This window comes from Propithecus coquereli, unplaced genomic scaffold, assembly GCF_000956105.1.
Source record: "Propithecus coquereli isolate 6110/MARCELLA unplaced genomic scaffold, Pcoq_1.0 Scaffold458, whole genome shotgun sequence".
Taxonomy (NCBI): Eukaryota; Metazoa; Chordata; class Mammalia; order Primates; family Indriidae; genus Propithecus; species Propithecus coquereli.
Genome location: NW_012150374.1, coordinates 453692 through 468923, shown reverse-complemented (window position 1 = coordinate 468923; position 15232 = coordinate 453692). Strand labels below are relative to the sequence as shown.

Below are 15232 nucleotides of genomic sequence, written 5' to 3'. Positions count from 1 at the left end.
ACCGCTCCCCACTAAGCATTTGTAGGTTTTCCCGGCATGGATATGGCTGTCTCACTAACATGAGCCCTCTTCAAAGACAGAAGCCAATTCAAATTCACCACTGTACTCCTCCAAAGGCCCAGCACCCGAATTACGCAGGGCAGATGCCCAAAGAGCGTCTGCTGGCTTAACCATTGCCATGGAATAGCAGCTTTCCTGAAACGCGAGTGCTAACGAACATTAGGTACTGCTGTAACCATCGTTGTATTAACATTCGTCACCATTTTATTGGTCCCACAGCCTTAGGTGACTTGTTTGGCCTCCCTGAAGCTGTGGAATAATAATAAAACCAACCCGCAGGGTGTCATCTCACGGGATTCAATGAGTCCATGCCTATCGAGCATGTAGAAAGGGGGCAGCTGCTCTTGAGTGTTAAACCGCACAATTATTATGCGTTTCTGTTAGGCCCGCGCGCGCGGAGGCTGCCCTGTCCTCCTGCCATGGCAGCTAAAGGATCCAGGCAGCCCTTCTCCCTCTTTATGTCAGGAAGGTCATCGTAACCCCTCACTCGCTCTTAGCCAGACATTGTCACAAGGGCTTTGCTTACTTTGGCCTGGTCAGTCCTCTGACATCCCTCTTGTGTGGTAAGTTCTGTTATCATTTCTATGTCACAGAGGAGGAAACTGAGGCAAGGAAAGGGTGGGTAACTTGTATGAGGCCACTTGATTGGTAAGTGCCAGAGCCTGGATTTTTTTTTTTTGAGACAGAGTCTTGCTCTGTCACCTGGGCTCAAATGCCGTGGCATCAGCCTAGCTCACAGCAACGTCAAACTCCCGGGCTCAATCAATCCTCCCACCTTGGCCTCCCAGAGTCCTAGGATCACAAGTGTGAGCCACCACACCTGGCCACCAGAGCCTGGATTTTAACACGGTTGTCCTGGCTGCCGAGTCCAGGCCCTTAACCACTTACCTGTGCTGAGGCCTGTCTTGGTACCTTTTCTATGTGACTCTGTTCTGAGCACCTGCTATACACAAGGGCCAACTGCCCCGAACATCTTCAAAGAAGCATACAACAAAAGGCCCCATTTGAAAATGGAGATGGAAACAATTACTCAAATGAGGATTTCTAGACAGTTGTTTCCATAAATTTTATTTTAAAATTAGCTTTAATACATTAGCTGAATACATTCATTCTTCTTGGAAACAAAATAAAATAGTATAGACAATGTTTTAGACCTAGTCACTTCCCTTATGCCCAGAGGCTAACACTGTTACCAGTTTGGTTTGTGTCCCTCCAGACCTTTTAAAGTACATTCAGGGGCCGGGCGCGGTGGCTCACGCCTGTAATCCTAGCACTCTGGGAGGCCGAGGCAGGTGGAACGTTTGAGCTCAGGAGTTCGAGACCAGCCTGAGCAAGAGCGAGACCCCATCTCTACCAAAAAAATAGAAAGAAACTAATTGAACAGCTAAAAATATATAGAAAAAATTAGCCGGGCATGGTGGCGCATGCCTGTAGTCCCAGCTACCTGGGAGGCTGAGACAGGAGGATCGCTTGAGCCCAGGAGTTTGAGGTTGCTGTGAGCTAGGCTGACGCCACGGCACTCACTCTAGCCCAGGCAACAGAGTGAGACTCTGTCCTAAAAAAAAAAAAAAAAAGATATAAAGTACATTCAGGTACACATGCAAGTTACCCATAGAAAATATATTATATTTTTTGTGTGTGTATTTTTACATGGTACTACATTTTACATAGTGTTCTGCAACTTAGTTTTATGAATAGAAAAATGTACAATATGGCTTTTGGGGGGAATTTTTATATCAGTGGATTACATAATGCATGTTGTTTTATAGCTTTTCCCCTCCTCATCATGACTCAGCTTTTCACGTTAGCACACACAGATTGTCCTTACTCCTTTTCAGTAATACTTAATCATAACTGTAGTACTTTCAGTGTGCCGAAATAAAGTACTTTATGAGCTTATCTACACAGTTCTCAAACAACAGAATGAAGTAGGTTGTGTTATTTTCCCATTTCACTGCTGGGGTGACAAAGGGTTGGAGAGACTGAGTTTCTTGTCTGTGGTTCCACAGTTAATAAATGACAAGTCCGGAACATGAGTGCTGGCAGTTTAGCTCCAGGACTCAATATTACCTAATACTTTTGGAGTGGGCTTCTTCACTTTTCCCCACCAACGAACATTCGGGATGCTTCCAGGCTTTGGCTGTTATAAGCAGTGTTGCAATGAACATCTGTGTGTTTCCTCCAACACGTGGGACTGTTTCTCAACAGAGAAATGAAATTGCCAGGTCTTGGGTTGTGCAATATTTAATTTTAAAAGACACTTTTAAATTGCCCTCCAAAGTGCCTATACCAACTTATGCAGCCTGATACACTTTAAAAAGTTTTAAAGGCTTGGGCTAGGGTACATCCTGGGAACTGGAAGGAGATTAGATTAAAGTTAAAAGACAATCATTTCTCAAGGGATTCAGATTGGTAATTATGAAAGATATTAATGAATTGGTTCCTTAAAGATGTCTTGATTTGGAATGTTAGTTTTTATCTAGCTTTGAACTTGGCAGTGTATGTTGGGGAAGGAAAGTAGGCAGAAGAATCTATGGCAAAAAAGAAGAAAAAGAAGGAGAAAGAAGATAATTCAGCCCCTACCTAGAAAATTCAGCTAATATTATTAGTAGTAGTCGAATACAACAGAACAGAACAGAATAGTGGAACTAAAGCAATTCTTTGGAATCTGGATATTAGTAGCAGTAGAAACAGTGTTAGTATAATACTTTTATTGAGTACATTCTGTGTGTGCAGCCACTTCACATCTCGCTGAAATTCTCACAGAAACCGTGTAATTATCTCCTTCACAGAAGGGGAAGCTGAAGCTCAGAGCAGTAGCTCCCCGAGGGCCACGCAGCCGTCAAAAGACACGGTGAACCCGAGGTGTCCTCTCCTCCCCCACCCTGACGCCAAGGCTTCCTGCTGGGGAGCGTTCTGGGCACCGGGGAGGCGACACCTGTGCCCACAGGCTTGCTGTCTTACAGGCCATCAACTTCTTCACCAGCGACCTCAACTACCTGTTTGAAGGCGTGTACTACGGCCCCCTGGCGCTGTTCGCCGCCGTGTCCCTGATCGCCTGCACCATTTCCATCTGCCTCGTTCTTGGGCCCACTGCGCTCATCGCCATTCTCTGCTATCTCCTGATTTTCCCCCTGGAGGTAACGTCTTTCTTTGCCGCCCATCTGACGCTGAACGTTCCCCAGAACGCCCGGGGCCCTGCGCCCTGAGATACCCGAGCGGGAAAGCTGCCTGTCGCCGGCGGTCCATTCCGCGCGGTTCAGATGCAGCTCAGCCCCCGCCCCCCCCGCGAAACTGTTCTCCGGCCGCAACGCTCGATTACTAAGTAAGGGCTGAGTGTTACGTGCGAGGTCTACTTTGTAGGTTTCTATGGGAGATTATCTGCTTCGCTGATTTTCCTCGGTAAATAATCTCTGCAAGATTTCTGTTCCATTTCTTCTACCCGGAACATGCTGATGTAATAATGCACGTGGTGTTTGCCATTTGGCTGAGCACAATATAATGGGGAAAGGGAAGCAAATTTGCTGCCAAAGAAATAGGTGAGTTAAAATTGGGCAATACAGAAGTGACTCTTGGATTATGTGTGCTCTGAATTATGGAAATTAAATGTTTTCTTCCCTGAACACAATCACCATGATCAAAAGGTGATTGTAATTGTTAGGGGGTTTAGGGTTCCAGAAGGCAGAGGAGCCTTTTCTGTTTAGTTTCAGTTTAGTTAGCCACAGCTGGCTTGGAACTTAGGAGAGAAGGGCCCCCGATGCCCCAAGGCACGATGGCCCGAGAGCTTCCACTGGAAAACCCTCAGCAGGGGCCTGGGACTCAGAGTCACAGTGCATTTAGTCAGCGCAGAATTAAACCTGGCATTCAGTCCACACCTGGAGGTTGCCTTTGGAAATACTCCTAGTTGTCCTGCTGTGCCGGGCTGAACCCCCCCGACCCTTGTCAAAGGAATCCCCTGCACACCAGCAAACTCCTGCGTCCCAACTGCAGGTGCTCATGACCAAAGTGCTCCTGAAGACGCAGCGCCACATGTCTGAGGTCAGTGACCAGCGCATCCGTGTGACCAGTGAACTTCTTACTTGCATCAAGCTGATTAAAATGTACACCTGGGAGAAACCATTTGCAAAAATAATTGAAGGTATAAGAAGTCCGCCTTTCTGCTCAGAGCCTGGTGATATCCTGCTGGGCCAAGCCTTTCACCGCTTGAGGATTTCTTTCTTGCTTTGGGGATTGTGCTGTGCTCTGGAGGGTGTTCTTGTGGTTATCTTTGGTGTATTTCTTTTTTCCCTTCTAGACCTGAGAAGCAAGGAAAAGACGCTGCTGGAGAGGAACGGGCTGCTCCAGAGCCTGACCACGACCAACTTGTTCATCGCCCCGACTGTGGCCTCGGCAGTCATGATCCTCATCCACGTATTCCTAGGAAGGAAACTCACGGTTTCATCAGTACGTCTTTGGGGTGCTTTGTTTTCTCCCCTGTTTTCTCATGTGTCCTTTCCTAGCCCATGCCCCACAAGAGGCTAGGAGGCTTTGCAAACGATCCTATAAATTGCTTTTGATTTTCCAGCCCTTTTGAGTGTTCTAGGTCTCTTCCATCTCAACACATCTGAGAAAGTGACATCTTGGGTAGCAGCTATGGGGGGGGAGGGACAGCAGAATCATCTGGGGGTGGAGGGGGGAGGTGGTGTGTGACAATTCTGATGTACACCTTGAGGTTGAGAATCTCGAATGGAGGACTTTGTCTGATTTCCAGATAAGGGCCCTGGAAGCGCGCCTTAAATAAAAAGGTGTAGCTCCTTCGGTCTTTTCCTCCGTGGTCTGACCCTGGCTCTGAGAAGCAGCGGCTGTCTTCCAGGGTTAGGAATCCTGATTCTGTGAGCAAAATACGAGAGTGCCACTCTTGGGGAGGTAGTGATCCCACTGAGGAGGCTGGGAGAGTGCACCCCAAGCAAGAAGGGGAGCATTTGAGAGCATTTGAGCATCCATAGCCAGGGGCCTGTGTGTGCTCCAGACAGCTGTCGCCTCTGCTTGGCTCATGCACGCACCAGAGAAACCACCTTGAGAAGTCTGAAAGTGCTCTTTCCCCCACTCTTGCCAGTCTCCCCAACACCAGCTCAGCCTTCTCCAAATGAAGGAGCTGCTTGTTGGAAGCTGCAAGGTGGCTCTGTGGCTTGGGGCTCTGGGATAGGGGCCCCCAAGGAATGGAGGAAGCAGGAAGGGCTGCAACCCATACTGCCTCCTCTGCCTCCTCATCCAGGCCTTCACTGCAATAGCGACCTTGAATCCCCTTCGGCTGGCAGTGTTCTATGGGCCCTTTGCAATCAAAGGCCTCACGAATTCCAAGTCTGCGGTGGAGAGGTTCAAGGTAAGTGGTCAGGGGCTGACGGCACGGCCCTCTGTTGGGCGCTCGTTTGCCTTCAGCCCTCGTGCTCTTTCTCCCGAAGGTGTCCCTTGTCCAAGGCAGAGCCAGCCCAGGTAGAGAGAGGGATTAGCTAGCTCGGTGCCCTCCTGTGCCTAGGCTGGTGTGGGGGCTGGAAGGCAGATGCATCACACTGCATCACAGCGCCCAAAGAGGTCTTAGGATGACGTATCCAAGCTAGGTCTCGGGCAGGAGGTCTGCAGACTGTATCCAGGTTTGTGTAGGGTTACCCACATAGTTTTGGTTTTTAAAAAAATTGTATCTGTTGCTAGCATTTAAAAAACCTGGATATTTTATATGGAAACTGAGATTTCTGAATTCTCTTGAATAATCAGAAGATCTGGTGACACTGGACCACATTCTCCCATGACCACAAGTGGCTGGAGCAGAGGTGACAGCTGCCCTGTTTAGATGGGGCATTTAGATACAGGTCGCTGTAGACCTCACCATGCCCTATCATGCCTCCAACCCTGCGGCTGCATTTGACTACCATTTATCGTCTTAGAAATGGTCTACTTCACTTATTTATATAGCTGGTCTTGCCCCAACAGGCATCTGAATATGAAAACCCTAATCCAAACCAATTTTTAAAAAGCCATTTTATAGTCATCCCATTTTAATACATGCAGTCCTCAACTTATATCATTCATTCACTCATTTATTCAAAAAATATTTATTGAGCACCTAGCACATGCCAGGTACAGAGACTACTCCACTGAGCATGACCAGCAGGGTCCCTGCTCTCAGGGAGTTCTGATCTGGTAGTGGAAACAGACAATTAACAAGTAAATTAATGATCAAAGAGGATTATATCATATCACGTGAAGAGCTACGATACCAATGAAACAGTGTGATGTTCTGGAGCATGTTCTGGGGAGGGCTGGGGGCTACTGTGGACAGGCTGGTCAGGGAAGACACCTGGGCGGAAGTGACTTTTGAGCTGAGCGATGATGACTAGGCAGAAGGAGCTGCAAGTGCAACAGCCCGGAGGCTGGAATGAACTTGGCTTGTCTGGGTCACACAAAGACAGCTCTTTGTCAACAGCCCTGGGTGCTTCCTTAACTTCTCAGCAGCTGCTGCCGTCCCCTGTGGGCACGCTGGGCTTTCCCCCCATTCTCTCCCTCTGTGCCTGTTTTCACCCGTGGAGTGGGCAGAGATGAGGAAGCTACAATCAGGGCTCGGAAGGATGGGTAATGATGTCCAAAATGTCAATAAGTATCCTTCTAGATCTCTTTGTAAGCCTTTCTCCAGGTGGGGACATGTGAACACAACTTGACTTCAGTGGGACCATATTCCCCACCCACCCTTTTTGCTAGAATTCATGTAGTTCAACCCCTGTGTTTTATAGACAGGGAGCTGGAGATGCGGAGAAGTGACCTGCCAATAGTCATGTTTTGAGATGCATGACCCACACGACATTTCCCCCGTGTGGGACACAGGCAGACCTTTTTATTTTCAATAGCCACAAATGAAATTTAATTAGAAAAACATCAATCCTAGGAGTCAACAGCTGTTATCACTTGGGATGGGGCTAATGCAGGTTAGGTCTCAGTCAACTGACGGTGCAGGTGGTATGCAGATGTGGACGTGTGGCCTAGGGGTCTGAAATTTGGAAAACACTGATCTAGAATTTTTACTAGCAGAAACTTAGCTCATTAAACCATGCCAACTGGCCGGCCAGTAAAATTGGGTGCACGTTGCTGCTGAACTAAAGAACTGAATTCCTTTCCCTTCTCTTTCTTTTTGTCTTTACAGAAATTTTTCCTCCAGGAGAGTCCTGTTTCCTATGTCCAGGAACTGCAAGACCCTAGCAAAGCTCTGGTTTTGGAGGACGCTACCTTGTCATGGCGACAGACCTGCCCTGGGATTGTCAATGGGGCACTGGAGCTGGAGAGGAACAGGCATGCTTCTGAGGGGATGACCAGGGCTCAGCCGCCTCTACATGCCCTCAGGCCAGAGGACAAAGAGCACAGCCTGAGCCCAGCATTGCACAAGATCAACCTGGTGGTGTCAAAGGTAGCCTTGCCCAGGCTAGGCAGGCAGGCTGGCTGCCAGACTCTCAGGGCCTACAGATAGAAGCTTGGCCGGGTGCCCCACCATTTTCTTGGTTAAAAACTGTCCTCTTCAAGATCTCCCTTTAAAATACAAATTTTTCATGGAGGGCAAACATGAGAAGTCTTTCACATTTTAGTATAAATTAATTGATCCTCTAAATTTTCTTTGAAATAGGCAAGACCAAAATAATTTGAGAGTACTATGTGCTGGTCCTTAGAAGGACCAAGGACACAGAAAGGAGGAGAGGGAGACTAAATTAACATTAATGACATCCCTGGTATGTGCCAAGCACTGTCCTCTGTGTATTCTGTAAACTCCCTTTATATCTATCTCCTTCTCTGCCTAATGTTGACAAGGGCTCTTCCTGTTCTCTTCTGCTCCCCCTCTGTTCTTCTCTTTTCTATTATCTATTTGTATAAATATATTTTTATTTCAACAGATTTAGGGGGTACGAGTGGAGTTCTGTTGCATAGATATATTGTATAGTGCTGAAATATGGGCTTTTAATGTACCCATCACCTAAAGTGTGTACCTTGGTGTAACTTTTCATCCCTCACCCCCTTCCTCCCTCCCCACTTTGGGGTCTCTAATTCCATTATTCCACTCTGTGAGACCATGTGTACCCATAGCTTAGCTCCTACTCATAAGTGAGAACAGGCAGTATTTGATTTTCCATTCCTGAGTTACTTCACTTAGGATAATGACATTATTCCATTCTTTTTTATGACTGAGTAGTATTCCATGATGTGTGTGTGTGTGTGTGTGTGTGTGTGTGTGTGTGTGTGTGTACACACTACATTTTCTTTATTCACTCATCAGTTGATGGACACTTGGGTTGATTCCATATCTTTGATGTCATGAATTGTGGCTGAGATAAACATATGAGTGCAGGTATCTTTTCGATATGAATTCTTTTTCTTTGGGTAGATAACCAGTAGTGGGACTGCAGGATCAAATGGTAGATCTGCTTTTGGTTCTTTGAAAAGTCTCTATACTTACTGTTTTCCATAGAAATTATACCAATTTACATTCCCACCAATAGTGTATAAGAGTTCCCTTTTCATCACATCTATGCCAACAGCTATTGTTTTTTGACTTATTAATAATGGCCATTCTAACTGGATTAAGATAGTATCTCATTGAGGTTTTAATTTGCATTTCTCTGATGATTGGTGATGTTGAACATTTTTTCATATGTTTGCTGGCCATTTGTATATCTTCTTTTGAAAAATGTCTGTTCATGTTATTTGCCCACTTTTTATTGGGTTTTTTTTTTTATTTTTTTCTTGCTGTGTTGTTTGAATTCCTTTTTGATTCTGGATATTAGTACTTTGCTGGATACGTACTTTGTGAATATTTTCTCCCATTCCGTAGGTAGTCTATTTACTCTGTTGATTATTTCTTTTGCTGTGTAGAAGCTTTTTAGTATAATTAAGTCCCATTTTTTTTGTTGTTTTTGTTGCATTTCCTTTTGAGGACTTAGTCATAAATTATTTGCCTAGGCCAATGTCCAGAAGAATTTTTCCTGGGTTTTCTTCTAGAATTTCTATGGTTTCAGGTCTTATATTTAAGCTTTAATCCATCTCGAGTTAATTTTTGTATGTGGTGAGAGATAGGAATCTAGTTTCATTTTTCTCATATGACTATCCAATTGCCTCAGCACCATTATTTTTCTTGTGCTGTTGGATTTGGTTTGCTAGTATTTTTTTTTTTTTTTTGAGACAGAGTCTCTCTGTGTTGCCCAGGCTAGAGTACCGTGGCATCATCCTCGCTCACAGCAACCTCAAACTCCTGGGCTCAAGTGATCCTCCTGCCTCAGCCTCCCGAGTAGGTGGGACTTCAGGCATGCGCCAGCATGCCCGGCTAATTTTTTCTATATATTTTAGGCTGTCCAATTAATTTCTTTCTATTTTTAGCAGAGACGGGGTCTCGCTCTTGCTCAGGCTGGTTTCGAACTCCTGAGCTCAAACAATCCTCCCGCCTCGGCCTCCCAGAGAGCTAGGATTATAGGCGTGAGCCACCGTGCTTGGCCTGGTTTGCTAGTATTTTGTTGAGGATTTTTGGATCTATGTTCTTCAGGGATATTGATCTACTGTTTTCTTTTTTTGTTGTTGTTGCATCCTTTCCTGTCTTTGGTATCAAGGTGATACTGGCTTCATAGAATGAATTAGGAAGGATTCCCTCCTTCTTGATCTTTTTGAAAAGTTTCAGTAGGATTGGTACCAGTTCTGCTTTGTATATCTGATATAATTCAGCTGTGAATCTGTCTGGTCTTGGGCTTTTTTTTTCATTGAGAGATTTTTTATTATGGATTTAATGTTACTACTTGTTATTGGTCTGGTCAGGATTTTTATTTCTTCCTAATTTGACCTTGGAAGGTTGTATTTTTCCAGGAATTTATACATTGCCTAGGTTTTCTAGTTACAAAGAGATGTTCATAGTGGTCTTGGATGGTCTTTTATATTAATATTTCTGTGGTTTCAGTTGTAATATCTCTTTTCATTTCTGATTGAGCTCATTGGAATCTTCTCTTCCAGTCTAGTGGTGACAAATTACCTTAGTATTTGCTTGTCTGGGAAAGACTTATTTCTCCTTCATTTATGAAGCTTAATTTAGCAGAATATAAACTTCAGGGCTGACAGTTCTTTCCTTTGAAATTATTGAAAATAAGACCCCAATCTGTCCCGATTTGTAAGGTTCCTGCTGGGAAGTCTGCGTTAGTCTGATGGGCTTTCCTTTGTAGGTAGTTAGGTATTTTTGTCTTACTGCTTTTAAAATTTTTTCCTTCGCGTTGACGTTAGATAGTCTGATGACTATATGCCTGGTGAAGACCTTCATGCAATGTATCTCTGTAGTGTTTGCTGAGCCTCTTGTATCTCAATATCTAAAACTCTTGTAAGACCAGGGAAGTTTTCCTCAATTTTTCCTGAAATACATTTCACACACTTTTTTTTCTCTTCTCCCTCAGGAATACCTATGACTCATAGGCTTGGACACTTCCCATAGTCCCATATTTCTTGAAGGCTATGTGCATTTTTGAAAAGTTATTTTTTCTTTATTTTTGTCTGACTGGGTTAATTCGAAAGACCTGTCTTCAAGCTCTGAAATTCTTTCTTCATACTTGGTCAATTCTATTGCTTGAAGTTTCAACAGCATTTTATAATTCTTTCAATGAGGCTTTCATTATCAGAAGTTCTGTTTGGTTTTTTTTTTTTTTTTTTAAATCTATGTCTTCGGTAAATTTTTCATTTGTATCCTGAATTATTTTCCTGGTTTCTCTGCATTGAATTTCAACTTTTTATTGTATCTCATTGAGTTTCTTTACAATCCATATTTTTAATTCTTTATATGTCATTTCAGAATATCCATTTTGGTTGGGATATATGGTCTGTCTTGGAAAATGTTCCATGTGCTGATGAAAAGAATGTATATTCTGCAGCTGAAGGGTGGAATGAGCTAGGGTAGAATTGCTGGAGAGCCAGTATGATCCTTTGGGGTCACGAAACATTCTGTTTTCTCATACTGCCAGAGCTCTTACACTGGTTCCTTCTCATCTGGAGAAGCTGTCATTTCTTATTTTTGAATTTACTTTCTGATGGGTATATGTTTGATCTTTGTTTACTGGGAGGGGCTCTCTGTTGTATCGGGTGAGTTCCCTGCTCAGCCCCAGACGGGTGGACAGAGTGTGGGGACTGGGCCGCCAAGCTTGCCCATAGACGCTGCAGTGGTGAGTGCCGGCTCTCACCTGTCTCCAGCACTGACAGGAATGGCAGGGAGCTCCTGGTTAAGCACGCCGAGGTCTGCCTGGGGTCGGGGGCGCTGCACCATCTCCGTATCTTAGGCTGGCACGATTGCGATCTGCTCGCCTATCGTGAGCCTGTCCTGGGGCTTGTGACTCTCGGTTCAGTCAGATACTGTCATCTATCTCCAGGCCGGTGTCTCTGAGCGCCATGGGTAACACCTGTCCCACAGCTCTCTGCCCACATGGTTTTGGGGCAGAACCTCTTCCGTTAGCCCCAAACAGACAGCTTTGTGGCTTGCCTGTCCTCCTCTGCAGGGAACACCGCGGCTCCGTGTAGAGAGGGAGAGGGGCCCTGCCTTTCAGTGTGTGCGGCTGGTGCCAGCCGTGGTGTTTCTGGCAATTTGTGTCAACCCAACCTCAGGCCCCTGGGGAAGTGTCCAGGCGCTAGCCGTGGGGGACTACATTAGGTAATCCCCAATCTCCCATGGATGGTGTACTTGAGACCTGGGGTGGGGGGCTGGACTGGGATTGGGCTGGTGAACTTGACCTCAGGCCTCTCTGGGTCCTCTCTGGCTGTGACAGGGAAGGGAGGGCTGACCCCTTGGTCACAGTGGAACGCTCGAGCAGGGGCAGGGCAGGTGTGCCTCAGGCCTGCCGCAGGGGAGAGTGGCAGAGACAGGCAGCTGCAGGGCTCCAGGACACAGCATGGGGCGCGCAGGATGCAGGCCTCTGGGGCCGAGCTCCTGGAATGGCGCTGCTGGGATGTGGCTGGTAGGGGGTAGGGGCAGGGCAGTTGTGCCAGGGACCTGTCAGCAGGGAGGGTGGGCCCCCTCAGTGGAGGCAGGAGGCTGTGGGGTGTGTGGAGCACTTGCACGTCATCTCAGGAGGTGGCACCATCGTCCTTCCGGTGGTCAAGGACTTGGATGTGAGACTTGATTCCTTTCCTTCCTTCCCATCACTCCAGTCTGCCAGCGAGGCCTCCAGCTCTGTCTGAACATTCTGCTGCACCTAGCCACCTTCCACCCTGGGCCTGCACTGCTCCAGCCCCAGCCACCGTCGTGCCTTCCCAGAGCCTCCCTCCCAGAGTCCGTTTCCACTTTTGCCCTCTTATAATCCACTGCCGTGCAGTAGACAGAGGGACCTTTCTAAAACATTTACCAATTCAAGTCACTGTCCTGCGTAAACCCTTCAGTGACTTCCCAGTACCCCCAGGACAGCACCCAGGTTTTCTCCAAATAGCAACCTGTACCTCTGACCTCTTCTCCCATCCACTTCCTCCGTGCCAGCTTCACAGATTTCTCAGCCTTGTCCTGGCCTCAGGACCTTTGCACTTCCTCTTCCCACATCCTGGAACACTCTTGCTCTAGACCTTCCTGTGTCTTGCTCTTTCTTGGCATTCAGGGCTGAGTTGCAATGAGACCTGCTCTAAAGAAGCTTTTTTGGCCAACACATCTAAAATTGCCTTAACTCCCAACTCTGTCATAGTAGCTGATTTCATTTTATTTATTTCACTTATTACTGTCTGATTTAATTAATTAATCTACTTATTTGTGTCCCCTGGCTCCACTAGAGTATAAGCTCAATGAGAGTTTTTCCTTCATTACTTGGTACATAGAAGAAATTCGAATCACTGTTCGACAGATGAATGATGAATGAAGGGTTGAACCCTTGCATAAATTCTGTGATGCTGGCTTGTTTGTCCTCCTTTTACAGATGAAAAAACTGAGGTTCAGAGAGGCTAAGTGACTTTCCCAGGATTACAGAGTAGAGTAGATGCCTATCTGGAATTCAGGTTTCTTGCCATCTGTGCTCTGGTGTTCTTCTCTGCCACTCCCTGTAATTTCCTTCCTCTCAGATTACCCTGTTCCCTTTACAGATTGAACTCAAAGTTCCGCTTGAGCTTTGCTTGCCTGAGGGGTCTTGGGTTGTATATATTATTTTGTTCTCTGTTTGTCATTGTGTGTTCGAATAGTTGACCTACCTGGGCAAGTGGGAAGGCTGTGCTGTCCCAACGCCTGTCTGTCCTTCTTGGCTTCGCAGGGGACGATGTTAGGGATCTGTGGCAACACAGGGAGCGGCAAGAGCAGCCTGCTGTCGGCCATCCTGGGGGAGGTAAGCGACGGGTGGCCACGTGCATGCCCACCCACGGGCAGTCCAGGTGCACGAAGCTGCAGTCCTCCAGCAATCCCCGCCGCGCTCTTCCTCTCGGCGGTCTGCGCAAGGGGGATTTTTATAAACTGAAAATGATCGCGCATGCGCCAGTGGAGGGGTGGGTTATACAGATGCGCCCTCTTCAGCGGGCTTTCTCCCCAGCAAGGCAGCACTCAGGGAGGGCCAGCTGCCTCGTAGGTCGCCTGGGGATCCACGCTCTCCTGTTCTCTGTGACGATACAGGGCGTGTCCAAGTTAACATGGCAATAAGAATCATTTTATGAAGCCGAACCCACACTGTCAGGGGTGGGACGGTGCGCAGAGCGGAAGGCGCAGAAAGAGGGAGGAGGCGGGCGGAAGGGCGGCCCGACGGGCGGGGCGGTCTCACTCAGACCCAGCGGGGGAACCTGCGTGTCCGCCAGCGCCCTCGCCTCGGGTTCGAAGTCCCCAGTTCCACCTGCTGCAGACGGGTTCCACGTCTGCGTGGTCTGCGCTCGTGAAGACATGTGGCTCGCACATCCCTTCTCCAAACCCATCCCCGGATCCTTCGCGGCCACGTTGCACACCTTGTACCGAAAACTGAAAACACCCACGACACCTGCTGCGTATTGATGGCCACCTCCCCTCTCTCGCCAGCCCTTCCCGTCGGCCCCAGCCCCTGGGGCTTCTCTCTCTTCCTCCCCCTTTCTTTGCGCAGTATCCGGCTTCCCGGGGGCTGGGAGAACTAGCAGTTTCCCGCCTCTGCGCGGCTCTTCCTCCCCTGCTTCCCCCTAAGCCGGCCCCGCCCCGCGAGCCCAGCGCCCCTTTCTCTGTGCGCCACACGTGACGGCCTCGCCGCAGCTGCTTTGCAACCAGGGAGAAGAAGACTCCATTTAAAAAATAGCAAAAATAATTGAAACACGTACATGCCAGGTCCTGCCTTAAGAGCTTTCTGTTTCTTCCTTTCACCTTGGTAACAAGCCCACGAAGAAGGCACAGTCATCATGGCTCGTTTATAAATGAGCACATGAGGCTCAGAGAGGCGACTGGCCCACGGTCACGCAGCAGGTAAGGGGTGAGCCAGGGTCGAAAGCCACGTCCACTCGCGGTCGGAGCTGCGTCCCACATCACAGTGGCGCTGCCCGGCAGCCTCCACACACGGCCGCCTTTCTGCGTGGCCAGCGGCGTGTCAGTTTCCTCTGCAAACGAACCGGTCGCTTTCCTTCCAATAAACAGAAACAAGGAGCTATCACTTCAAAGTTTTATTCTTATTAATCGAAGCCTGGCTCCAAATCAAAAGGAAAAAGCACAGGATGAAAAAGAGAAAGGGGCCAGGATGGCGAGGTCCTGTGCTGGCGTGGTGGGCATGGGGTCCAGTCTCTATTTGTTTTTGACATGTGTTTTTAAACTTAGGGTGCAGAAAAGCAGGAAGAACACCATAGTAAAGACCCATATACCCACCACCTGGATTCCACAGTTGATATACTTCCTGTTGGCCTCAGCTACGCAGATATATATTTTGCATTATTTTAAATTACAGAGGTTATAACACTTTCCCTAGTAAATACTTCATCATAATGTCTGAAAATAAGGAAAGTTTTCTATCTAACCATGATAACATTATCATGCCTAACAATAATAATTCCGTAATACGCAGGCATGGTCAGAGATGGCCTGGAACTTTCAGTCTGCGCCGTGAGGACCGTGGAGGCCCTGGTCGCCAGGCAACAGGGCGGGGGAAGTAAGAGGAAGAAGTGTGTGGGGCGTCCTGGATTCAGTCAAGGCAGAAACTGGCCGGGCTTATCTCCAGCTGCTTCCACATGTTCTCAT

The 15232-nt window shown here is 47.4% G+C and overlaps 1 protein-coding gene across 1 annotated transcript in view; it reads left to right on the top strand.

Annotated features, from left to right (window-relative positions):
- The window catches only part of ABCC11 (ATP-binding cassette, sub-family C (CFTR/MRP), member 11), a 73731-nt gene that overhangs the window by 17209 nt on the left and 41290 nt on the right, over positions 1–15232 (top strand). The window contains exons 7-12 of the mRNA XM_012655011.1: positions 3027–3200; positions 4051–4198; positions 4355–4503; positions 5315–5422; positions 7232–7492; positions 13314–13385. Coding sequence (XP_012510465.1) covers positions 3027–3200; positions 4051–4198; positions 4355–4503; positions 5315–5422; positions 7232–7492; positions 13314–13385 — 912 coding nt within the window. The remainder of the gene's footprint in view (positions 1–3026; positions 3201–4050; positions 4199–4354; positions 4504–5314; positions 5423–7231; positions 7493–13313; positions 13386–15232) is intronic.